Raw genomic sequence first — 18,977 nt, forward strand, 5'->3', positions numbered from 1 at the left:
TCTGCAAAGTTCTCAGATCTTTCCAATCCTGAAGTCCCAGCTAGATTTCTAAGCCTTAAATTGGGGTGTAAGCCAGCCTTTACTGAAATTATTTGATGCTGATTCAGAAAGGGAACAGCTTGGGAAGAGGAAGCATCATGAATAATCACACGCAAAGAAATGGGGGATAAACCTGAGAACATAATTCCTGGTAGGAGAACGTTGTAATCCTCTGGAATGGTCAACGTTTGGAAAACGGAAAGCATTTTGGCAGAAACTGGGTTTAGAACAACAACTTACACCCAAGATAGTCCTGAGCGCTGTGTGAGAAAGGTCAAATAAAGGGACTGTCTGCATTACCTAGGACCGAAAGCAATTTCTGAATATGCTTTCTTTGCCCACAAATTATAGCCAGACTTTCTTGATGCAAGAGACAGGAAAGGAGCTTTAGGATTTAGGATGAAACGATTAGGATTTTTGGAATTGTCTGTGTTGTTAAAATACCTAGCACCACTCAGCTTTTAGTTGTCCCCTTCCCTCCCCATTTCCTAATTGCCACTTGCCTTTTGAAAGATTTCAATGGTAGCATGTTCTGGATGGTCAGGAGATCTGAGTTCTAGTCCCGTTCCGTCTGTGCCCATGAATAGCTTTGAGCTCATGAGAATATATACCTGCACAAGCCAAAGTGATTGTAAAGGAGTTAGAATGAGTGAACTCTATGTTTTATAAGCCTTAAAGTTCTATACAAATGTCTGTTATCATTGTTGCTGTTGTTGCTATTATCGTCATTATCCAATCCAAAATAATATGAAGTGAGATGAGGGATCTCAAAGCTTTTTCAGACCCTCAAAGTAATAAAATAACCGTGAGGGGGCATCACTTGCACATTTTATTCTCCAGGTTTGTTTTCTAATCTAAAGAAAGGGCCAAACAAGTCTTGTCCTTGAGTTCCGAGGAAGAACCCACCCAAAGAAGCTTGGGCACGGGCCAGGAAAACAACGTGAAACAAGTCTGCCTGAACTTTGGAAAAAGAGAGAAGATGAAAGTGGGGAGGGACTGGGACTCGGAGGCAGCCGCGGCCGCAAAGAAAGAGGTGAGGTTGCCCAGAGTCATTGTGGGGGAAGGATGGAGGGAGGAATGAAATTTGGAGGTGGAAACAGAAGCACAGAGACAATGAGGAGTTCTGGGGATAAGAATGGGGTGATTAAGGGTGTGAAGTGCAGATTAGGCAAAAGAAAGCCAGGGTGAAAAAGCCTGCTTTTCCCCTGAGGCCTGCAGGATTGAGGACTTTAGTGCGCACTATCCTTTGGTGCAGAAGCACTGGCTCTTGCACCTTCATCCTTACCCCAGAATCCCAGGGGCAGAAATACCGTGGCCCCAGGCTACATTGTGGGACTGGGGCCAGGAACCCTTGTGATATATGTAGGGCTTCCCCAAATTCCCCAAACACTGTCACACGGGATGCTCAAAGCTCCAACAAAAGTAGGCTAGTGCTCCCTGAGATGCTTTATGTGAGGGGTGGGGCTCCCCAAAGTCTTTTGGGGTGGAGCTTCCAAAATGAAGTAAATTACTCCCATCCCAAAGGAGTGGGGGCGTGCTTCCGGGGAGCCTTTGTCGCCTGGGGGCGGGGTTCTCCAAATCACCCTGGAGACGTGGGGTTCCCATAAGCCCTTGCAGTACGCAGGAGGGGGGCCTCTACTTCCCTGCTTCTGAAGAGTTGCGTCCTTAAAGACTAGATCTGAATGCGAACTGACGGGGTATTTTTACAGCTCCGAAACGGTATGTAGAGGCCAGCTCTCAGTTAACAGCAATGGGGTGGATGGCAAGTAGACCCCAAGTTAGTACCATATTGGACTGCATCAATGCGGGAGGTATTGACCGAGCTTGGCTCCTTGTGGGGCCCGATTAGTGCGGGTGGTGCCGCTGGGCTTGCCTCCCCTCCCACCACCTTAGATGCCTGAGCCCATGCAATTTGGGATGTATCATTGCAGGTTCAGATGGGGGAGCCCAGTTTGTAGCCAAGCTGGCCAGGGACTCTCGGCCCCTTGGATGCAGGAGCTGCAGACCCTGCAGGCCCCCAAACCGAAGCCCTTTGGGCTACATTATTGTGGAGGAGCATGGCCTGTAGAAATGGTTAGCACTGTTCTTGCCTCCCAAGAGCCTTTCGAATTGACCCCGGGGTCCTCTGGGTCCCGGGGTTTGATAAGGGCCCCAGTAAATCAGAGAGTATCCTGGAGAGGTCAGCCAGAATGGAAAGGCCTGGAGCCCACGTGCTCTAATGTGTTTGTAATTGGTCAGTAAGAGCCAGGGGATTCAGAGATTTCCAGTATCTGAAGTTCCATCACTGAGGCTGGAGGCAAGTCTTCCTCCCAAGAGGTGACCTCCAGTGAAATGAGCTGACTTCTTGCAGCCTGGAAAGTAGACTAGATTCCACTTAAGCCCTTCCCAGTTGTCATGGCTTCTTGTATCCATACCTCCATAGGTGATCCAGACAGACGCAGAACCAAGATGTATAAGTTGGTGGTGATGGGTGCCTGTTGTGTGGGCAAGACTGCACTGACCATGCAGTTTACTGAGAATCGTTTTGTGACCGAATATGACCCCACAATGCAAGATTCCTACCTTATGCACTCAATGGTGGACGAAGAGCCATGCCATCTGGACATCGTGGATACCACAGGCAATGAACAGTTTTATGCTCTGAGGAACCAGAATGCTCGCTGGGGAGAGGGCTTCCTCTTGGTCTATGCAGTGAATGACCCCCACTCTTTTGAGAATGTGAATTTCTTTTGGCACTATCTGCGGAGGCTCAAGGGCACTGACTGTGTACCCGTGGTGTTGGTGGCCAACAAAGTCGACTTGACCGACAGGCTGGTGAACCCCACACGGGGCCAGGAGGTGGCCAAGAGGTTAGGGGTCCCTTATGTGGAGACATCGGCCAAGACTGAGCAGGGTGTGGAGCAAGCCTTCCATGAGCTGGTTCGTGAAATTCGGAGGCTGCGAGCTGAGGAGGAGCTCAAGATTCTCCCTAATACTGAGCAGAGGGAGGCCTGTGGGTGCAAGTGTTGCACAATCCAGTGAGCAGGTACACCCTTACCCTGATCCTGCCCCCTAATTCCCCTCACCTGGCCTAGAATACCTCCAAATCCCCCTAGCCACTTCCCAGCCTTCAATACCTTCATCTGGACCCTTCCTTCTGCCTGCTCTTCACTGCCAAGCCCTTTGGGGCATTATCGGGATTTCTTCAGGAGCTTCTTGTAGGGATCCAACTGCGTTTCTCTGTTAAGAGATTTGTGTTGGAATTTTGCTTTAGTTTCCCCTTTTGAGCAGGAATGACTACCTCACTATCTCGGTATCCTCAACAGGCAAGAAAAAAAGACTCCATTCCATCTCGGGTGCTCAGCCTCCCCTGGCCAGAGATCCCAGAGACAACCCGCTCCCTGAAGGGTCTGTCCAGTCTGGCCCTCGGCTTCTGCAGCCTCCTCTGCCTTCCTGGTGGCTGTGTGTGGGATTTTCTTTATTGGGCTTTCCCTGCTCTCCCAACAGATACCCTGCCTCTGGAGACCAGGCCACAAGGGATTCTACCTCCTGCCCCTGGATTTGGTGTATTTGCTGCCTGGAGCCAAGTCACCACCCCTGTTGTGGCCCAGAAGACCTTGTTTGTGATGTTGGGGAGAAGCCCTGCTCTGAAGTGGTCTCCATTCAGTGACTCAAGGTCATACTTGGGGGATATGTGTTGGGGTTTTTGTTGTTGTTGTTGTTACATTGATTGTGTGTTCTTGTTCTCAATTTGCATATCACCTGGAGCACTTTTTTTGTTTTGTTTTTTTCCTTTTCTTTTTTTTGCTGAGGCAATTGGGGTTAAGTGGCTTGCCCAGGGTGTCTCATACAAGATTTGAAGTTGGGTCGTCGTGCATTGGGGACTGGTGCTCTAGCCACTGTGCCATCTACTTGCCTCTGGAGCACTTTCAATAGCAGCTAGGGGTTTGGGTGGAATGGAGCTGCCTCCTATCAGTAGGATGCCTTTAGACATAAGTGCCATTAAAATTATAGTTTCTGTTTTAGCAGCCAGATAAAGCCCTTCAGACACTGCACGTTGCATTACTTTAATTGCCTCCAAGAGAAGTGGAGTGGGGGAGCCTGGCTGCAAATGTTCTGAGCAGATACCTCACAGCTGCAGGTGAGGTGGGAGTCTGCTTAGGAACCTCTTGACAGAGGCATGTTTGTATTACCTCAGGAGTTCAGATGAAAAGGGCAGTGGGTGATTCTCTGATTTCAGTTAAAAGTATTAAGGACTTGCAAGTTACTTGTTTGGCTTTGGGGGTGGGGGGTGAGTAGGAAGAGGATTTCATTTTAAAGGGACTTCCTTCACACTTGGATTCAGAGTTGATTTATTTACAAGTAATCCAAGAAAAAGAAAAATAAAGTTTTGGTTTCTTTATACATGTGTTTCTGGTAGTTTCTCATGGGTTGATATGCTTGGGGTAGGAATCACATGAGGGCAGTATGGCCTAGTGGAGAGAGAGCTGGGGTTGGGAGTGAGGAAGGCATGGGTGTTGTAGCTGTGGGACCTTGGGCTTCAGTTTTCTCACCAGTAAAAAGTGGGGGAGGAGAAGGGGAGGGTTGGTCTAGATTCTCAGGTCCCTCTTAACTCTACCATTAGAGTGGGTCGAAGTCTAGGAACTTCGGTTCGATGAGATGACAGTGATCCCTAGAAATAATTTTATCTATCATCTGGCCATCAGGTATCATAATAGTTATCTCTGAATGTTATGCCTCAGTTCTCTTTAACTGTTCTGACTTGGTTTCCCTGAACTAGTTTCCTTTGTTTCAGTTTCCTTAACTGTTCTGTTAAATCCTCTTAGTCGGAAAAACCCACTCTGGTCCATCAAGACTGGGGACCGTTTACTCTAAGGTTATAAACTGCTAGCAAGATAAACAAGAGAGCAGAACCCCTGACCCTCCCCTGTCCTCAAGAATTTACAATATCCCTCTAAAATATTCCAAGATACCTCACTGACATCTTTATCTCTAGGTATTCAGACATCCTGTCTCTGGGCTTTTAGGAGTTATAGTCTCCCCCCAACCTGACAGAAGCCTTCCTGCCTTTTTACCTTCTTTGTCTAAAGATTATTTAAGGTCCTGAGATACTCATTCTTTGCTGCATTCTTTGAGATGACAGCCCTGGGACCAACATGGTTTCCTTGGTCCCAGTATATCTTTATTTCTATCTGACTGGATAATTTGAGACGAGAGTCCTGTCCAGTCAATTATACTCTCCAATTAATAAACTATTGAAAACTCTCTGATCTCTCTCCTGCCTCAGTTTCTCCGGCATTACATGAATTGGTCATCTCTATTAACTAATAATGTATTAATATCATCAATCAATTATTGGAGATCATCTATCATCCCCCATCATTTTATGGGGTTTTCATTTCTCTCTATACTCTCCCCCCAACCTCATTTTTATCTTAATCAAAAATGCTCATTTTGTATTTCATAATGTTTTCTAATTCTTTGTCCAAAATATCCTCCCTTCTCTAAAGATTTGGCCAAATAGACTATTCCTTGGTTCTTCTAATTTCCCCATAATCTCCATTTATGTCCAAATCATGAACCAATTTCGACCTTATGTTGGTTCAGGATGTTCGATGTGTTGTGCCACAGTTCTTTAATCATCCTGCCTCTGTTTCCCTAAACTGTTCTGCCTCAATCCTCTTCGTAGTAAACCTCCCCCCCTCTGGTCCATTAAGACTGAAGACTATTTGCTTTAAGATTATTAATTGTCAATGTGAGACTCAAGATAAAGGGGAGTTCAGACTTCCTGGATTCTAACTCCTGTCCTCAAGAATTTATGACACTAACCCCTCTATCTGGGATAGCTTATTGACATCTTTACTTCTGTTTATTCAGGGAGCCTGACTCTGGCTTCCTAGTTTTCCCCCTTGTAAGAACCAGATTCATAGTCCGTTCCCACTCTCAATGTTCTGACTCTGCCCCTGCCTTGTTCTACCCCTGTAGTTAAGCCATGTGGGTATCTATGTCATTGAGCACTCACATTCACCACTGGATACTTTGAGATGAGAACCCTGTCCAATCAGTCACTCTCCAATTAATAAAATATTAAAAACTCTCTAATCTCTATCTTGCCTCAGTCTCTGGCATTATAGATGTTAATCAAGGCCTAGCTTCCGCCATGTTATTTTCCAATTTTCCTAGAAATATTTTGTCAAATAGAGCTCTCATCCCAGAAACTGGCATCTTTGGGTTTAATCAAACTCTTGATCACTATAGTTATTGACCATTGTGTCTTATATACTTAATCTATTACACTGATTGTCTACTCTTAGTACACCGAATCATTTTGAAGGCTGCCTCTTCATAAATATGGGATTATGTGTCTATGGCTAGGCCACCTTCCTTTTTAGCATTTGTTTTCACAAGATTTTAAATTCCCAAGTTCTCCCTCCTTCCTTCCTCTTCCGTCTTCTGAAGAAGGAATGTAGTTTGATCTAGTTTATACCTGAGCTATCATGTAAGACACAATTCAACATTAGTCACAGTTGCGAAAGAGGAACCTGAGCAAAAGGAAAAACAGGAAAACAAAAAAGTGCTTCAATCTGCATTCAGAGTTAGTCAGTTCCTTATCTGGATATGGCTAGCATTTTCTTTCATGAGTTCTTTGCACTTGTCTCAGATCATTTTGTTGCTGAGAAGAGCAATTACTCATAGTTGATCATCATACAATGTTACTGATGCTGTGCACAGTGTTCCTGGTTCTGCTCATTTTACTTTGTATCACAGTTTGTACAAGTCTTGCCAGGTTTTTCCGAAATCTGCTTGTTCATTTCTTAGTGCGCAATAATATTCCTTTATATTCCTATACCACAACTTATTCAGCCATTCCCCAATTAATGGGTTTCCCCTCAGTTTCCAATATTTTCCCACCCCAAAAAGGATTCCTATAAATGTTTTTGCATATCCACATATTTATTTATATATTTATATCCTTCCCTTTTTGTATGATCTTTGGCTTACAGACCTAGTACTGGTATTGCCCAGTCAAAGTGTATGCACAGTTTGGTTGCCCTTTGGACATAGTTCCAAATAACTGAGAATGCTTGGTTCAGTTCAGGACTCCAACACTACATTAGATGTTGGAATTTTCCCTGTCTAATATTTCTTTCCTTTTTTGTCATATTGGCCAATCTGATAGGGGTGAGGTGGTATATCAGTTGTTTTAATTTGCATTTCTTTAATCAAGTGATTTGGAGCACTTCGTTTTTCTAAAGAAAGCTTCAATTATTTCATTTGAAATCTGCCTGCTCATATCCTTTGATTTATCTATTGGGGAATAAATTTTATTCTTATAAATTTGGCTCAGTTCACCAATGAGGCTTTTATTGGAGCCTCTTACTGTAAAGATTGTTTTCCAACTTTCTGCTTTCCTTCTGGTCTTGGTAGTATTTGGTTTGGTTTGTATAAAAGCTTTTAAATTTTAATTTAATCAAGATGATCTATTTTGCATTTTGTAATGTTCTCTCTATTTGATCAAAAATATTCCCTCTTCCCATAAGTTTGATAGACTTCTTTGCTCTTCTAATTTCCTTGTCCCCCCCTTTTATCTCTAGATCACATGGCCATTCAAACCTTATCTTAGCATAAAGTAAGAGATACTGGTCTATACATAGTTTGTATCCAATTCTCCCCCTCCCCCAGTTTTGTCAAATGAGTTCTTATCCCTGAAGTTTTTGGGTTCATCAAACAGTGGATTACTATAGTCTTTGGCTATTATAACTTATGTACCTAATTTCTTTCTGATTCACTATTTCTTGGCCAATACCAGATGGTTTTGATGAGATCTGATATTGCTACACTACCTTCCTTTGTTATTTTGTCCCCATTATTTTACTTGATATTTTGACCTTTTTTTCCTAGTGCTCTGGAGAACATTTAGAGAGAATGCTTAACCCCCAGGAAGGATAGAAGCAGAAGAGCCAGGGACCTTCTTGGCCTCTATGGCTAGGTAGGGATGGAGAAACGGCCCATGAAGCAAGGCAGAACTATGTGACAGTGTCAAGTAGTGGATTCTTTCCACCTCTTGTTAGTTACTCTACATATTATATGCCAGGTACAGTGCTAAGTGCTGCCACAATTGCTTCACTTTTATCTAAAGGTGGGAACCACTTGACCACTCTGCTTTCCAGGCTCTTGTTACTTTCACAGGCTCTAGGTAAATGCCTTGTTGTGGTTTATTCTTACACATTTCAAATAAAAATATTCATGACTGATATTTTTGTCAGTCTTTTTCATCCCCTATTTCCTTCCCCATCATACATTCTATATCCAAAAGAAACAAAGTTTTAGATCATTTAATCCGACTGACTTATTTCAGAGTTTATGACTCACCCAAACATAACTGACATGGCCCACCCAGGACTCAACTGCTGTGCATTAAATATTAAGTGCTTAATATATATTTGGCAGGTTTTCATTCAAATGCCAAGGTATCTCACAAGCCAAGTAGTCTCTCTCATCTCTATCGTAGATATAGTAAATAAAATCATGTGCTTTGCTTGGTGTTGTCACAGAACGCCTAACAACTTTTGCATCAATTTTTGTTGGAATCTTTACTAAGTGTTAGGTCATTAGAGTTGATAGACATTATCTAATTTAGCATGGTTCAGTATGATAGATCTGATCCTACAAGGAGATGTTATGGGCCAGAACTTGAAACAAAGTACTAAGTACAACTGATAGAAACAATGCTTGTGTTCACACTTTTAGAGAGCTCATATAAGCGGGGACTATAACTCCTAAAAGCCCAGAGACAGGATGTCTGAATACCCAGAGATAAAGATGTCAGTGAGGTATCTTGGAATATTTTAGAGGTATATTGTAAATTCTTGAGGACAGGGGAGGGTCAGGGGTTCTGCTCTCTTGTTTATCTTGCTAGCAGTTTATAACCTTAGAGTAAACGGTCCCCAGTCTTGATGGACCAGAGTGGGTTTTTCCGACTAAGAGGATTTAACAGAACAGTTAAGGAAACTGAAACAAAGGAAACTAGTTCAGGGAAACCAAGTCAGAACAGTTAAAGAGAACTGAGGCATAACATTCAGAGATAAATATTATGATACCTGATGGCCAGATGATAGATAAAATTATTTCTAGGGATCACTGTCATCTCATCGAACCGAAGTTCCTAGACTTTCTTCCCCATACCTAATACTTGGTGCAAGTAGTAAAGTAGCAGAAAGCCAACCCCTGCACCCCATACTTCTGGAAAGAACTTCTAACTCGTCCTTAGCAAGGCTGCTTTTATAGACTCTCAGGAACTCCCCTCTCCAGGGGCTTCCTCCCATCTGCAACAACTTTACACAATCAGCCCCTCACCTAACAAAGCTGAAGGAAGCATTTGGAAGTCAGGTCCATTACAGAGATGAGGGAGGAGGAAGGCATTGGTGAGGATTAAGCTCACCTGCACACTGTAACGTGAGTTTGTAGTTGTTGGCTTTCATGTGCTTGGTCTGTTCTGGGAATAAAAGAGAAGTGTTCAACTCTGAGGTACAACTGTTCTTTTTCTTTTTTTTTTTGGCATTGCTCAGATCACCTGCTTAATGAAGGCATTCCTTTGCTATTCAGGGATCACTGAAGTCGGATTAATCTCCTTCACCAAGTAATAGCCTTCATGTGGAGTTCTGAGCCCAGCTCAGCTCAGCTTAGCTCTCTTGGCTATTGGATATTAAAACAACTTTAATTTCTAAGTGAAAAATCATGTCTCCTGTCTCCTGAGCCAGGAGTCTGCAAAGATTTGGGGGTCTCCTCTTAAGACTTTGAGGACTTTCTCTTTCTCAAGCTACCAAGGGCTTTAAAGGTCAATGAAGTCAAGCTTCTGAGGTGTTTCCCAAATACTTTTCTATGTGCTGAAGGAGAATTAGGCTGTCTTAAAACTAAGACTCTTTGCAGAGCTTGTTCTTTTACTTAAACTATAATAAACTTAACACATAATTATATGTTGTCCTGTTTATCTGTAATTCCTTCTGGCTGTCCTTCTGTTCTCATGGGTTTTAACTTGGGGAGAGGAACTGGATCACTGATCACCACAATGTTCCTTCTCCTCAAAATGATATGTGAAGAGGAACCTAATAAGAAAGCTACACATTCAAAAAATTCCACCTTTGTCAATGTGTAAAAAGAAAAAAAAAGTCTCCATCTTGAATCCATTCCCTCTCAGTAGGGGACATGGTTCCCCATCAGTCATTTTTGAGTAATTATTGGTCATGTTGCTATTAATAGGAGTTCTTATATTTTTCAAATTTTTGTATCTGTGCAAAGCCATATTTTATACTAAAAATTATTCTGCTCACTTCACTCTCTTTGTTAATACAAATTATTCTGCTTACTTTACTTGCTATTTGTTCATCAAAGTCTTTCTAAAACAACCCATCTTGTCACTTCTTACACAATATCATATTGCATCATTTACACTGTTGCCTTCATGTACTAAGATTTATTTAAAAATTAACCTCCATTTGATAAGTACTCTATACCATAGTTCCTATAATTTTTGTGCATATGGGTTATTTTTTGCCTTTCATGCCAGTGGATATCTTTGGAAGTCAGAAAGTACTCACAGTTCAGTGACATTTTAGGTACGTTCCAAATTGCTTTACAGATTGGCTAGACCAATTTATAGCTCCACCAAAAGTATGTGACTGTGTTAGTTTTTCTAGGGCAAGGTTCCTACATTTGCTATTCTCCCTTTTTGATTTACTTTTGTCAATCTGACTGAGGTAGAATTTTGTAGTTTGTATGTTTCCAGTTCTTAAACATTTGGAGCATTTTGAAATCCCCTATAAATTTTGGAGGGGGGGGTGCATTTTTATGTGGCTATTGAGAAGTGGGCTCTCTTCTTTTGAAAACTTCTAGATCATCCATTTCCTTGACAATTTATCAATTACAGAATTTGCTTTTCTCATATATTTCAATTGGTTACTTTCAAAAAGACCTTTATTTCAGAAACGTGATGCAGACGTTTCTCCAGTCCACTGTTTCCCAGCTACACACTCCACAACTATAAAAAGAGTCATGTAAAATACTTGCTGGAATACCATAAACAACAGCCATGTTTTTTCAGTCAGAGTTTTTTTCCTGAGAGTTAGAAATTAATTGAATTAAGGTTAGAGTTGGAGCTTTTTCAAAACTTCTCAAAAGCTTTCTGTTTCTCATCAGGCTGGCTTTCTGTCTCACGTTTCCCCCATCCTGATTCAGTAATATAATATGTTTTCATTAGAAGAGGGGAGTATCTAATATGAGTACTTTCTCCTCTCCTTGTCTTATCATTTGTGTGTAATATATAATGTAGGAACTTTATTCATTATCTTCAAATGAAATTAAACTATTCATAGCAATTTTGGTTTCGATCATTTCTCCATGTTTGGGGGCTCTATTCTTAGAAAAAAAAAGAATTCAAATCAACATATCTGAACAATTGATTTTATCAACAAGCATTTTAATAATTGCTTAGTATGTGTCCCCTGCCAAGCCCTGAGGATCCAAGGAGAACAAAACAAAAGAACAAACCCAAACCACTCCCTGCTCCAGCAGTTCAGTCTAAACAGGAAGAAAGCATGCAGTTATGTCTAATAATATCTATCTACAAATTATGTAGTTTATAGGTGTGTATACACCTATAAAACTAGATCCTGACTATATGTGTGTATATGTATAATGCCTATATGTACTTGTACACACACACACGTATACACACCGTAACTAGCAGTCTGTTTCCATATCAAAGATAATTGGCAAGAAAGGTACAAGTGAAAAGTTCCTGTGGCTGGTGTGGCTAGCCTCTGTCCATGGTACTGGGTTATTACTAAAAGAATAGCCACCTCATTTCTAGGTGAGACTAGACACATGGAAAAGAGGAGCTAAAGGGAAGCATACACATCAAAGGAAAATAGGGATTAGGAAGGACATCTGGTAAAAGACTTAGTTGGGATTTGAAAAAAAGTTACAGAATACTTTGTCCTTAATGCTTTCAATACACTTAGAGAATATTGGAAAGTATCCAGGTGACTTATAAATCCAGGTCTATTAGGTGACTTATAAATCCAGGGTTCAGTTTCCTTGGCAGTCAAGAGACCGACAGGAGAGAGACTGACAATTCTGAAGTTAGTGCAGAACAGCATTTTAAAGACAGGGAGCTAGTCAGGCTGGGCTGGTCATAACTGCAGACATGTGCTTCATCCGCTGCTGAGCAGTGTCCTCCATTGAGGATTGATGGGATACATGGCTTTAAAAAGATAGCAGAAATAAGTGTCCATTGAGGGAGACAACTGACGAGTCCAGGTACCTAAAGAATGAGTGAATCCTCTCCAGAAAGGGAAAATTCATCCTTTAAAGTTGTAACTGTTTTGAATTATGAGTGCCCCCAATCAGAAAGCCATCTGACAGAAAGTAGGGTGTCACTCAGCTTAGCCCCAGCCTCACCACCAAACCCCTGGTGTGGACTCCCAGAAATGCTTGCTGAAAACAATTTAAAAAGGAATATATGGTTCCAACACTGCCTAAAAGACCAAGAATTGGAAGCAGAATTGGCTCAGTAGAAGGTATCAAATGGGTTTGCTGGACCTTATCACAATCTACTATCCTCTGGCATGTCAGGGCTAGCAAGGGGAGGAGAAAGAGAGGAGCCAGGTATAGGAGGAGGTAGGCTAGGAAAAAATGGGAGTGAGACCACCCAATGTGGAGAGGTCTCTTTGGCTTCCTTAGTTGCTACCTGAAAAATCATAATGAAAAGCCAAGGGAGGGGTGAGGGATGCATCAAAGGGGGTGGGGAAGAACAGGACCCACAATCACTTTGTAATATTTGGATGGCCAAGCCCCTTGCTGAAGCAACTGCTCCGAGGCCAATTATTGAAAAGTCCCCGACTTCTTCGCAAGGATTTCATAAAGCAGCTGCTCTTGCCCATCGTTGAAGCCATTATTGGCTGTCTCTGGATAAAAGATCCCGCAGTTTTGTCTACAGGAAGAGTTTCTCCTCTCCATTTCCAACTTCCTCCAGATGACAAAGGCCGATTCTCTGGGGAATGGCTGTCCCAGAGCAGCCAGAAATCCTCACATCTCGACCACGGTGACTGTGAGGCCTCCGCTGCAAGGGAAGACCTAGGTCCAGGGGGCCTTGCAGGAGACACGGTTCTTTCGGTCGCTATCTCGGAACTACCTTCGACAAGTGCTGGGACCCCAGACCTACCTGAGCCACTGCCACTGTTGGAGGTCTTCCTATCTTCGAATCCAGGTCTCCGGGTGAGGAAATTTCTCCTGAGTGGCCACTGCGGACTGGCCAAGGGCCCAGGCCTGGACCCAGGCCCAGAAACCCCAAGCAGATCAGCACTCTGGAGAGCTCCTCCAAACACCCACACTAACTGGGTACCTCAGAGAGGCAGAAACTGGCGGACCGGATGCAGCTATCACAAGTTCAGATCAAAACCTGAGTGCAAATTCGCCGCAAGAGACTGAAACACCAGTTGCAGGACCTGGGGCCCCCCGGCCCCCTCCAGGATTCCCCCTCCACCTTTATACCTCACTGGCCCAGTGCTCAGCACCAGCGCCACTGCGGGCTTGCCTTATGTGTACCCCAATAGGCCGCAGCTCCGAGGCCCCGGGCTTGCCAGGAGTTTGTTGCCAATGTCCCCTATGCCCTTTCTGCCCCCTCTGCCCTTTCCTCAGCTCCTGCAAAGTTGCCCCTCCTGCCATCGAGTCGGTGCTGGCTCTTCTGCTAAGCGGCTGTCCGGACCAGGCCTCCTTCCTGGGGGCAATGTGACCTTAGAGGCCTGTAATCAATCCCCCCTGATGGGGAGTGACTGGTACTGAGAGAGGAGAGAGAATAAGGGAGCAAGAGATAGATCCCTCCTGGAGAGAGTCTAACTCGGAAGACTTTAGGAAATAATGGTCTGCTCGGTCTTCTGCCCCTGGAAGGACTCCATACATAAACTTGTACATATTTGTGAAATGATTTGAAATAGATTATGAACAGAGAATTATTTATGGACATGTTAAATAATTATTTTTAAAATAAATAATAAATAAAAGAATAGCTTCTACATTTAGAAATGTACTTTCTCTTTTTTCCTTTCATCTGTGCCCTTGAATGGGGAATCTCTTATTTTGATAATAAATTTTACCAGTTACATTCCAAATGTTTCTTTTTCTCCTTTATCTGATTCCCTTCTTTCTCTACTCCTGCCTTCCCCCTAAAATGCTTTTCTTGTCTGCCCAAGTTGCTTCAGAATATTGTTATTTTACTGTGTACTCTTGATGAGGGATGTGGGTTCCAATGAAGAGATTAGGCAGGAATTGGTGGGGTTCCTTCTTTCTAAAGTGTGAGTTCCGAGCCAACGAAATTCGGTAGACCCAGAGGCTATGGCAAAAAGCTTTATTGTTAAAGAGACATCAAAAGAGATTTTCTTGGCCGGAATATCATTCTCAAGGAAGAAGTGATCTGGGAAAAGTCATTTTTTGAAGTCCCATTTTATGTATGAATAAGGGAAGTCTCAAGTAAATGTAACATCTTTCCTGGGGTTGTGAGCTTCCCTAAGAAAGCTTATCTTGCTCTGAGTAGATGCAAGATCATTTGGGTTTGTAGACCAATGGAGACATTTTTTGTGATTTTACATAATTTTAGTGGGTTCACTCAAGTCAAACAGAGTTTACTCTAGTCACACAATGCTGGCCTGACAAGTTAGAGAATTATCAAGACTTTATCCCAAGAATCTGAATCTGCTCCATCAGACGAGTAGCACCGGGATCCTGGCCCATGACATTCTGTATATCAGGGGCAGGTCAAAAACGTGGGTAAAAGGTATGGGAGATGTGGAACAAGAGAGAAGAGGGAGCTCATGGAGATGAGCTGTAAAAATGAATAAGGTTCTTAGCTGAGAGAGTTGAGGGAGGGAAGCAATGAAAGGGTTGAGGAGGGGTGAACAGGTTTGGGAGATCTGCTGTGGGAAGTGGAACAGTGAGCCAAGGAGGGTGATCTATCTTCTTGGAGTCTCAGGGGAGAGTTGAGTGCCAGGTGGATCCCAAGGGTACCCAAGGAGGATGACCAGCTCTGGTGTGAGGGCTTGCTAAATTGTTCTGGTACATTCATAGTGTTTAACCTTGAACGTCAAACTTTTTAGTGAGTCCTTTGGTTGAGACGATGAAAACAATTAACAAAGTGCTCTGGAAAAGTCAAAGCTACCTCAATGAGCCTTGATGGTGGCTTTTCCTGGCAAACCCACTTTGCCTTTGTCTAAAGGGCCTCTCCCTCTCCCGGAGGCTGGCTCTCTCCTATCCAGTCTATGTGTGGCCTGGTGATCCAGTATGTATAGGACCAGGATTGTTCATCTGCAAAAGGATCCCTGAGTTAGGGTGCAGGCAGGTCATGGACCACCTGTAATGTTTCAGGGTAAAACAATTCCCAGCCGTGTGCAGGGGAGAAACTCCCTACATTAGCATCCTGTTTACAGCATAAAACCCCAGGCAGTCAGAGCAGATAACCCACATGGTACTCCATAAACAATCTGCTTCTTTAGAAAAAGAGAGAGAAGTGAAGGGGGGAGGAGAGTAGGGGTGCGGAAAGGGGAGAGAAACACCTTGGACAAGGGAGAGAGAAGATATAAATGAGAGCAAGGTGGTTTTTCTTCTAGGAAACCATGTTAGCAATTGTGGCCTCCTTGAAATCTTTATAGAAATTGCCACAGTGCTCAGAGGGCACTCGATTTGAGCCTCCAATAAAAATAGCTGGCTTGGGGATTTCTGCAGCAAGCCCCAAGATCTTGGGCTTCCTTTTATCAGTCAAACTTGGGGGGCAAGAAGATCCTGGAGGGTGTAGGGTAGCCCATGCCCCAACCTCAAGCAGTTCTGCAAAGTTCTCTGAGATCTTTCCAATCCTGAAGTCCCAGCTAGATTTCTAAGCCTTGAATGGGGATGTAAACGAGCTATTACTGAAATTATTTGATGCTGATTCAGAAAGGGAACAGCTTGGAAGAGAAAAAATCACAATGGTGGATAAATCTAAGAATTTAATTATTGGTAGGAGAAGGTTGTAATCTTCTGGAATGGTCAAAGTTTGGAAAATGGAAAGCATTTTGGCAGGAATTAGATTTAGAATAACACCTTACACCCGAGATATTCCTGAGCACTGTCCCAGATATAAATATGTGAGCAAGGTCAAATAAAGGGAATGTCTGCATTACCTAGACAGAAAGCAATTTCTGAATATTTCTCTCTTATGCCTTTTTGCCCACAAATTATAGCCAAAGAATGAGTTCAGATTCTAAGAATGGGGTTTAGAGTGGTGATTAAGGGTGTGAAGTGTGGATTAGGCAAAAGAAAGCCAGGGTGACAAAGCCTGCTTTTTCCCTTTGGGCCTGCAGGATTGAGGACTTTAGTGTTCACTCTCCTTTGGTGCAGAAGCACTGGCTCTTGGACCTTCATCTTTACCTCAGAATCTCAGGGGTAGAACTACCCTGGCGCCAGGTTACTGTGGGGCTCGGGCCAATAACCCTTGTGGTACATGTAGGGCTTCCCCAAACTCCCAAGGGCGGTGTGTCCTGAACTCCCAAAACACGGTCTTACGGGATGCTCAAAGCTCCAGCAAAGGTAGGCTAGTGTTTCCAGACGCGCTTGTACTGAGGGATGGGGCTCCCCAAATGCTTTTGGGGTGGAACTTCCAAAAAGAAGGAAGTTCCTCACATCCTAAAGGAGTGGGGGTGTGGTTCCCCGGAGTCTTTGTGGCCTAGGGGCGAGGTTCTCTAAATCACCTTGGAGACTTGAGGTTCTCAGAAGCCCTAGCACTGAGCAGGAAGCCGACCTCTACTCCACTTCGTATTGTTCCATCCTTAAAGACTAGACCTGGATGCGACCTGAGTGGGTATTTTTACAGCTCCAATACGGTATGTAGAGGCCAGGTCTCAGTTAACAGCAATGGGGTGGGTGGCAAGTGGACCCCAAGTTAGAGACATCTTGGACTGCATCAGTGCGGAAGGTATTGACCAAACTCGGCTCCTCGTGGGGCCGGATTAGTGCGGGCAGTGCCGCTGGGCTCCCTCCCCTCACCTTAGTTGCCTGAGCCCATACACTTTGGGTTCAGATGCAGGTTCAGATGGGGGAGCCCAGTTTACAGCCAAGCCGGCCAGGGACTCTCGGCCCCTTGGTTTCAGGAGCTGCAGACCCTGCAGCCGCTCAAACCAAAGCCCTTTGGAGTACATTACTGTGGAGGAGCATGGCCTGTAAAAAGAGTTAGCACTATTCTGTGGCCTCCTAGAGCCTTCGGGATTGACCCAGGGTCTTCTGTTTTGGGGTTTGAGAAGGGAGCCAGTGAATCCGAGAGTGTTTTGGAGAAGCCAGCCAGAATGGAAGACCCTGGAGCCCAAGTGCTCTAATGGGTTTGGAATTGGTCAGCAAGAGCCAGGAGATTGAGAGATTTCCAGTATCTGAAGTTCTGTCCTTGGGGGGAGGGTTGAACCTTGTTCAGCTGGGTCCCAGAGAGTTGAAAGGGGGGTGGGGAAGAGGATTGGCAAAGAATTGAAACTGGAGGCCAGAGGAAAGTCTTCCTCCTGAGAGGTGATCGCCTGTGAAATGGGCTGACTTCTTGTAGCTTTTTCCTTGCAGCCTGGAAAGTGACTAGATTCCAAATGAGCCCTTCCCAGTTCTCATGGCTTCTTGTGTCCATACCTCCATCTGTGATTCAGAAAGACAGAGAACCAAGATGTGTAAGTTGGCGGTGATGGGCACCTGCTCTGTGGACAAGAGTGCACTAACCATACAGTTTAGTAGGAATCATTTTGTGACCGAGTATGACCCCACGACCCAAGATTTCTACAGTAAGGATACGGTGGTGGACAGAGCGGTACCAGCTGGACATCATGGATACCACAGGCAATGGAGCATTTTATTATCTAAAGGATGAGTCCATAAGCTGGGGAGAAGGCTTCCTCTTAGTCTATGTAGTGAATGACCGCCACTCTTTTGAGAATGTGAATTTCTTCTGGGACTTTCTGCAGTGGCTCAAGGGCACCGCCCCTGTGCCCGTGGTGTTGGTGGCAAACAAAGTAGACATGACTGACAGGCTGGTGGACCCCACACTGGGCCAGGAGGTGGTCAGGAGATTCAGAGTCCCTTATGTGGAGACATCAGCCAAGACTGGGCAAGGTGTGGAGCAAGCCTTCCATGAGCTGGTTCGAGAAATTCGGAGGATCCAAGCTGAGGAGTAACTCAAGATTCTCCCTAATACTGAATAGAGGGAGGCCAGTGGGTACAAGTGTTGTACAATCCAGTGAGCAGCTACACCCTTACCCTGATCCTGCCCCCTAATTCCCCTCTCACCTGGCCAAGAATACTCTAAAATCCCCTAGCCACTCCCCAGCATTCAAGACCTTCATCTGAACACTTCCTTCTGCCTGCTCTTCACTGCCAAGCCCTTTGGGGCCTTATAAGGATTTTCCCAGGAACCACTTGGAGGGACCTGTCTGTGTTTCTATATTAAGAGTTTTGTTTTGGATTTTTGCTTTTGTTTCCCCTTTTGAGCAGGAATGACTACCTCAGTGCCTGTGTTATGTCACAGTTCTCTTTAACTGTTCTGACTTGGTTTCCCCTGAACTAGTTTCCTTTGTCTCAGTTTCCTTAGCTGTTCTGTTCAATCCCCTTAGTCGTAAAAACCCCACTCTAGTCCATTAAGGTTGGGAACCGTTTACTCTAAGGTTATATATTGCTAGCAAGATAAACAAGAGAGCAGATCCCCTGTCCTCAAGAATTTACAATATCCCTCTGAAATATTCCAAGATACCTCACTGACATCTTTATCTCTGGGTATTCAGACATCTTGTCTCTGGGCTTTTAGGAGTTATGGTCTCCCCCCAACCTGACAGAAGCCTTCCCGCTTTTTGGGGGGGCGGTCTTTGTCTCTAGGGTTATTTAAAGGAAGAGGCCGCTCTTATTCGGGGATG

General features: G+C 44.1%; 1 protein-coding gene and 1 pseudogene across 1 annotated transcript; both read left to right on the top strand.

Moving 5' to 3' along the window:
- Positions 1-216: 216 nt before the first annotated feature.
- Positions 217-13,860, top strand: LOC116419308 (ras-like protein). The gene is made up of 4 exons (XM_031938528.1): positions 217-312; positions 2,488-3,031; positions 13,052-13,293; positions 13,717-13,860. Exons 1-4 carry the CDS (start codon positions 217-219, stop codon positions 13,858-13,860), a joined length of 1,026 nt encoding a protein of 341 aa, XP_031794388.1.
- Positions 13,861-17,740: 3,880 nt separating this feature from the next.
- LOC100917882 lies at positions 17,741-18,272 on the top strand (annotated as a pseudogene).
- Positions 18,273-18,977: the final 705 nt, after the last annotated feature.

This window comes from Sarcophilus harrisii, chromosome 5 (assembly GCF_902635505.1).
Source record: "Sarcophilus harrisii chromosome 5, mSarHar1.11, whole genome shotgun sequence".
Lineage (NCBI taxonomy): Eukaryota > Metazoa > Chordata > Mammalia > Dasyuromorphia > Dasyuridae > Sarcophilus > Sarcophilus harrisii.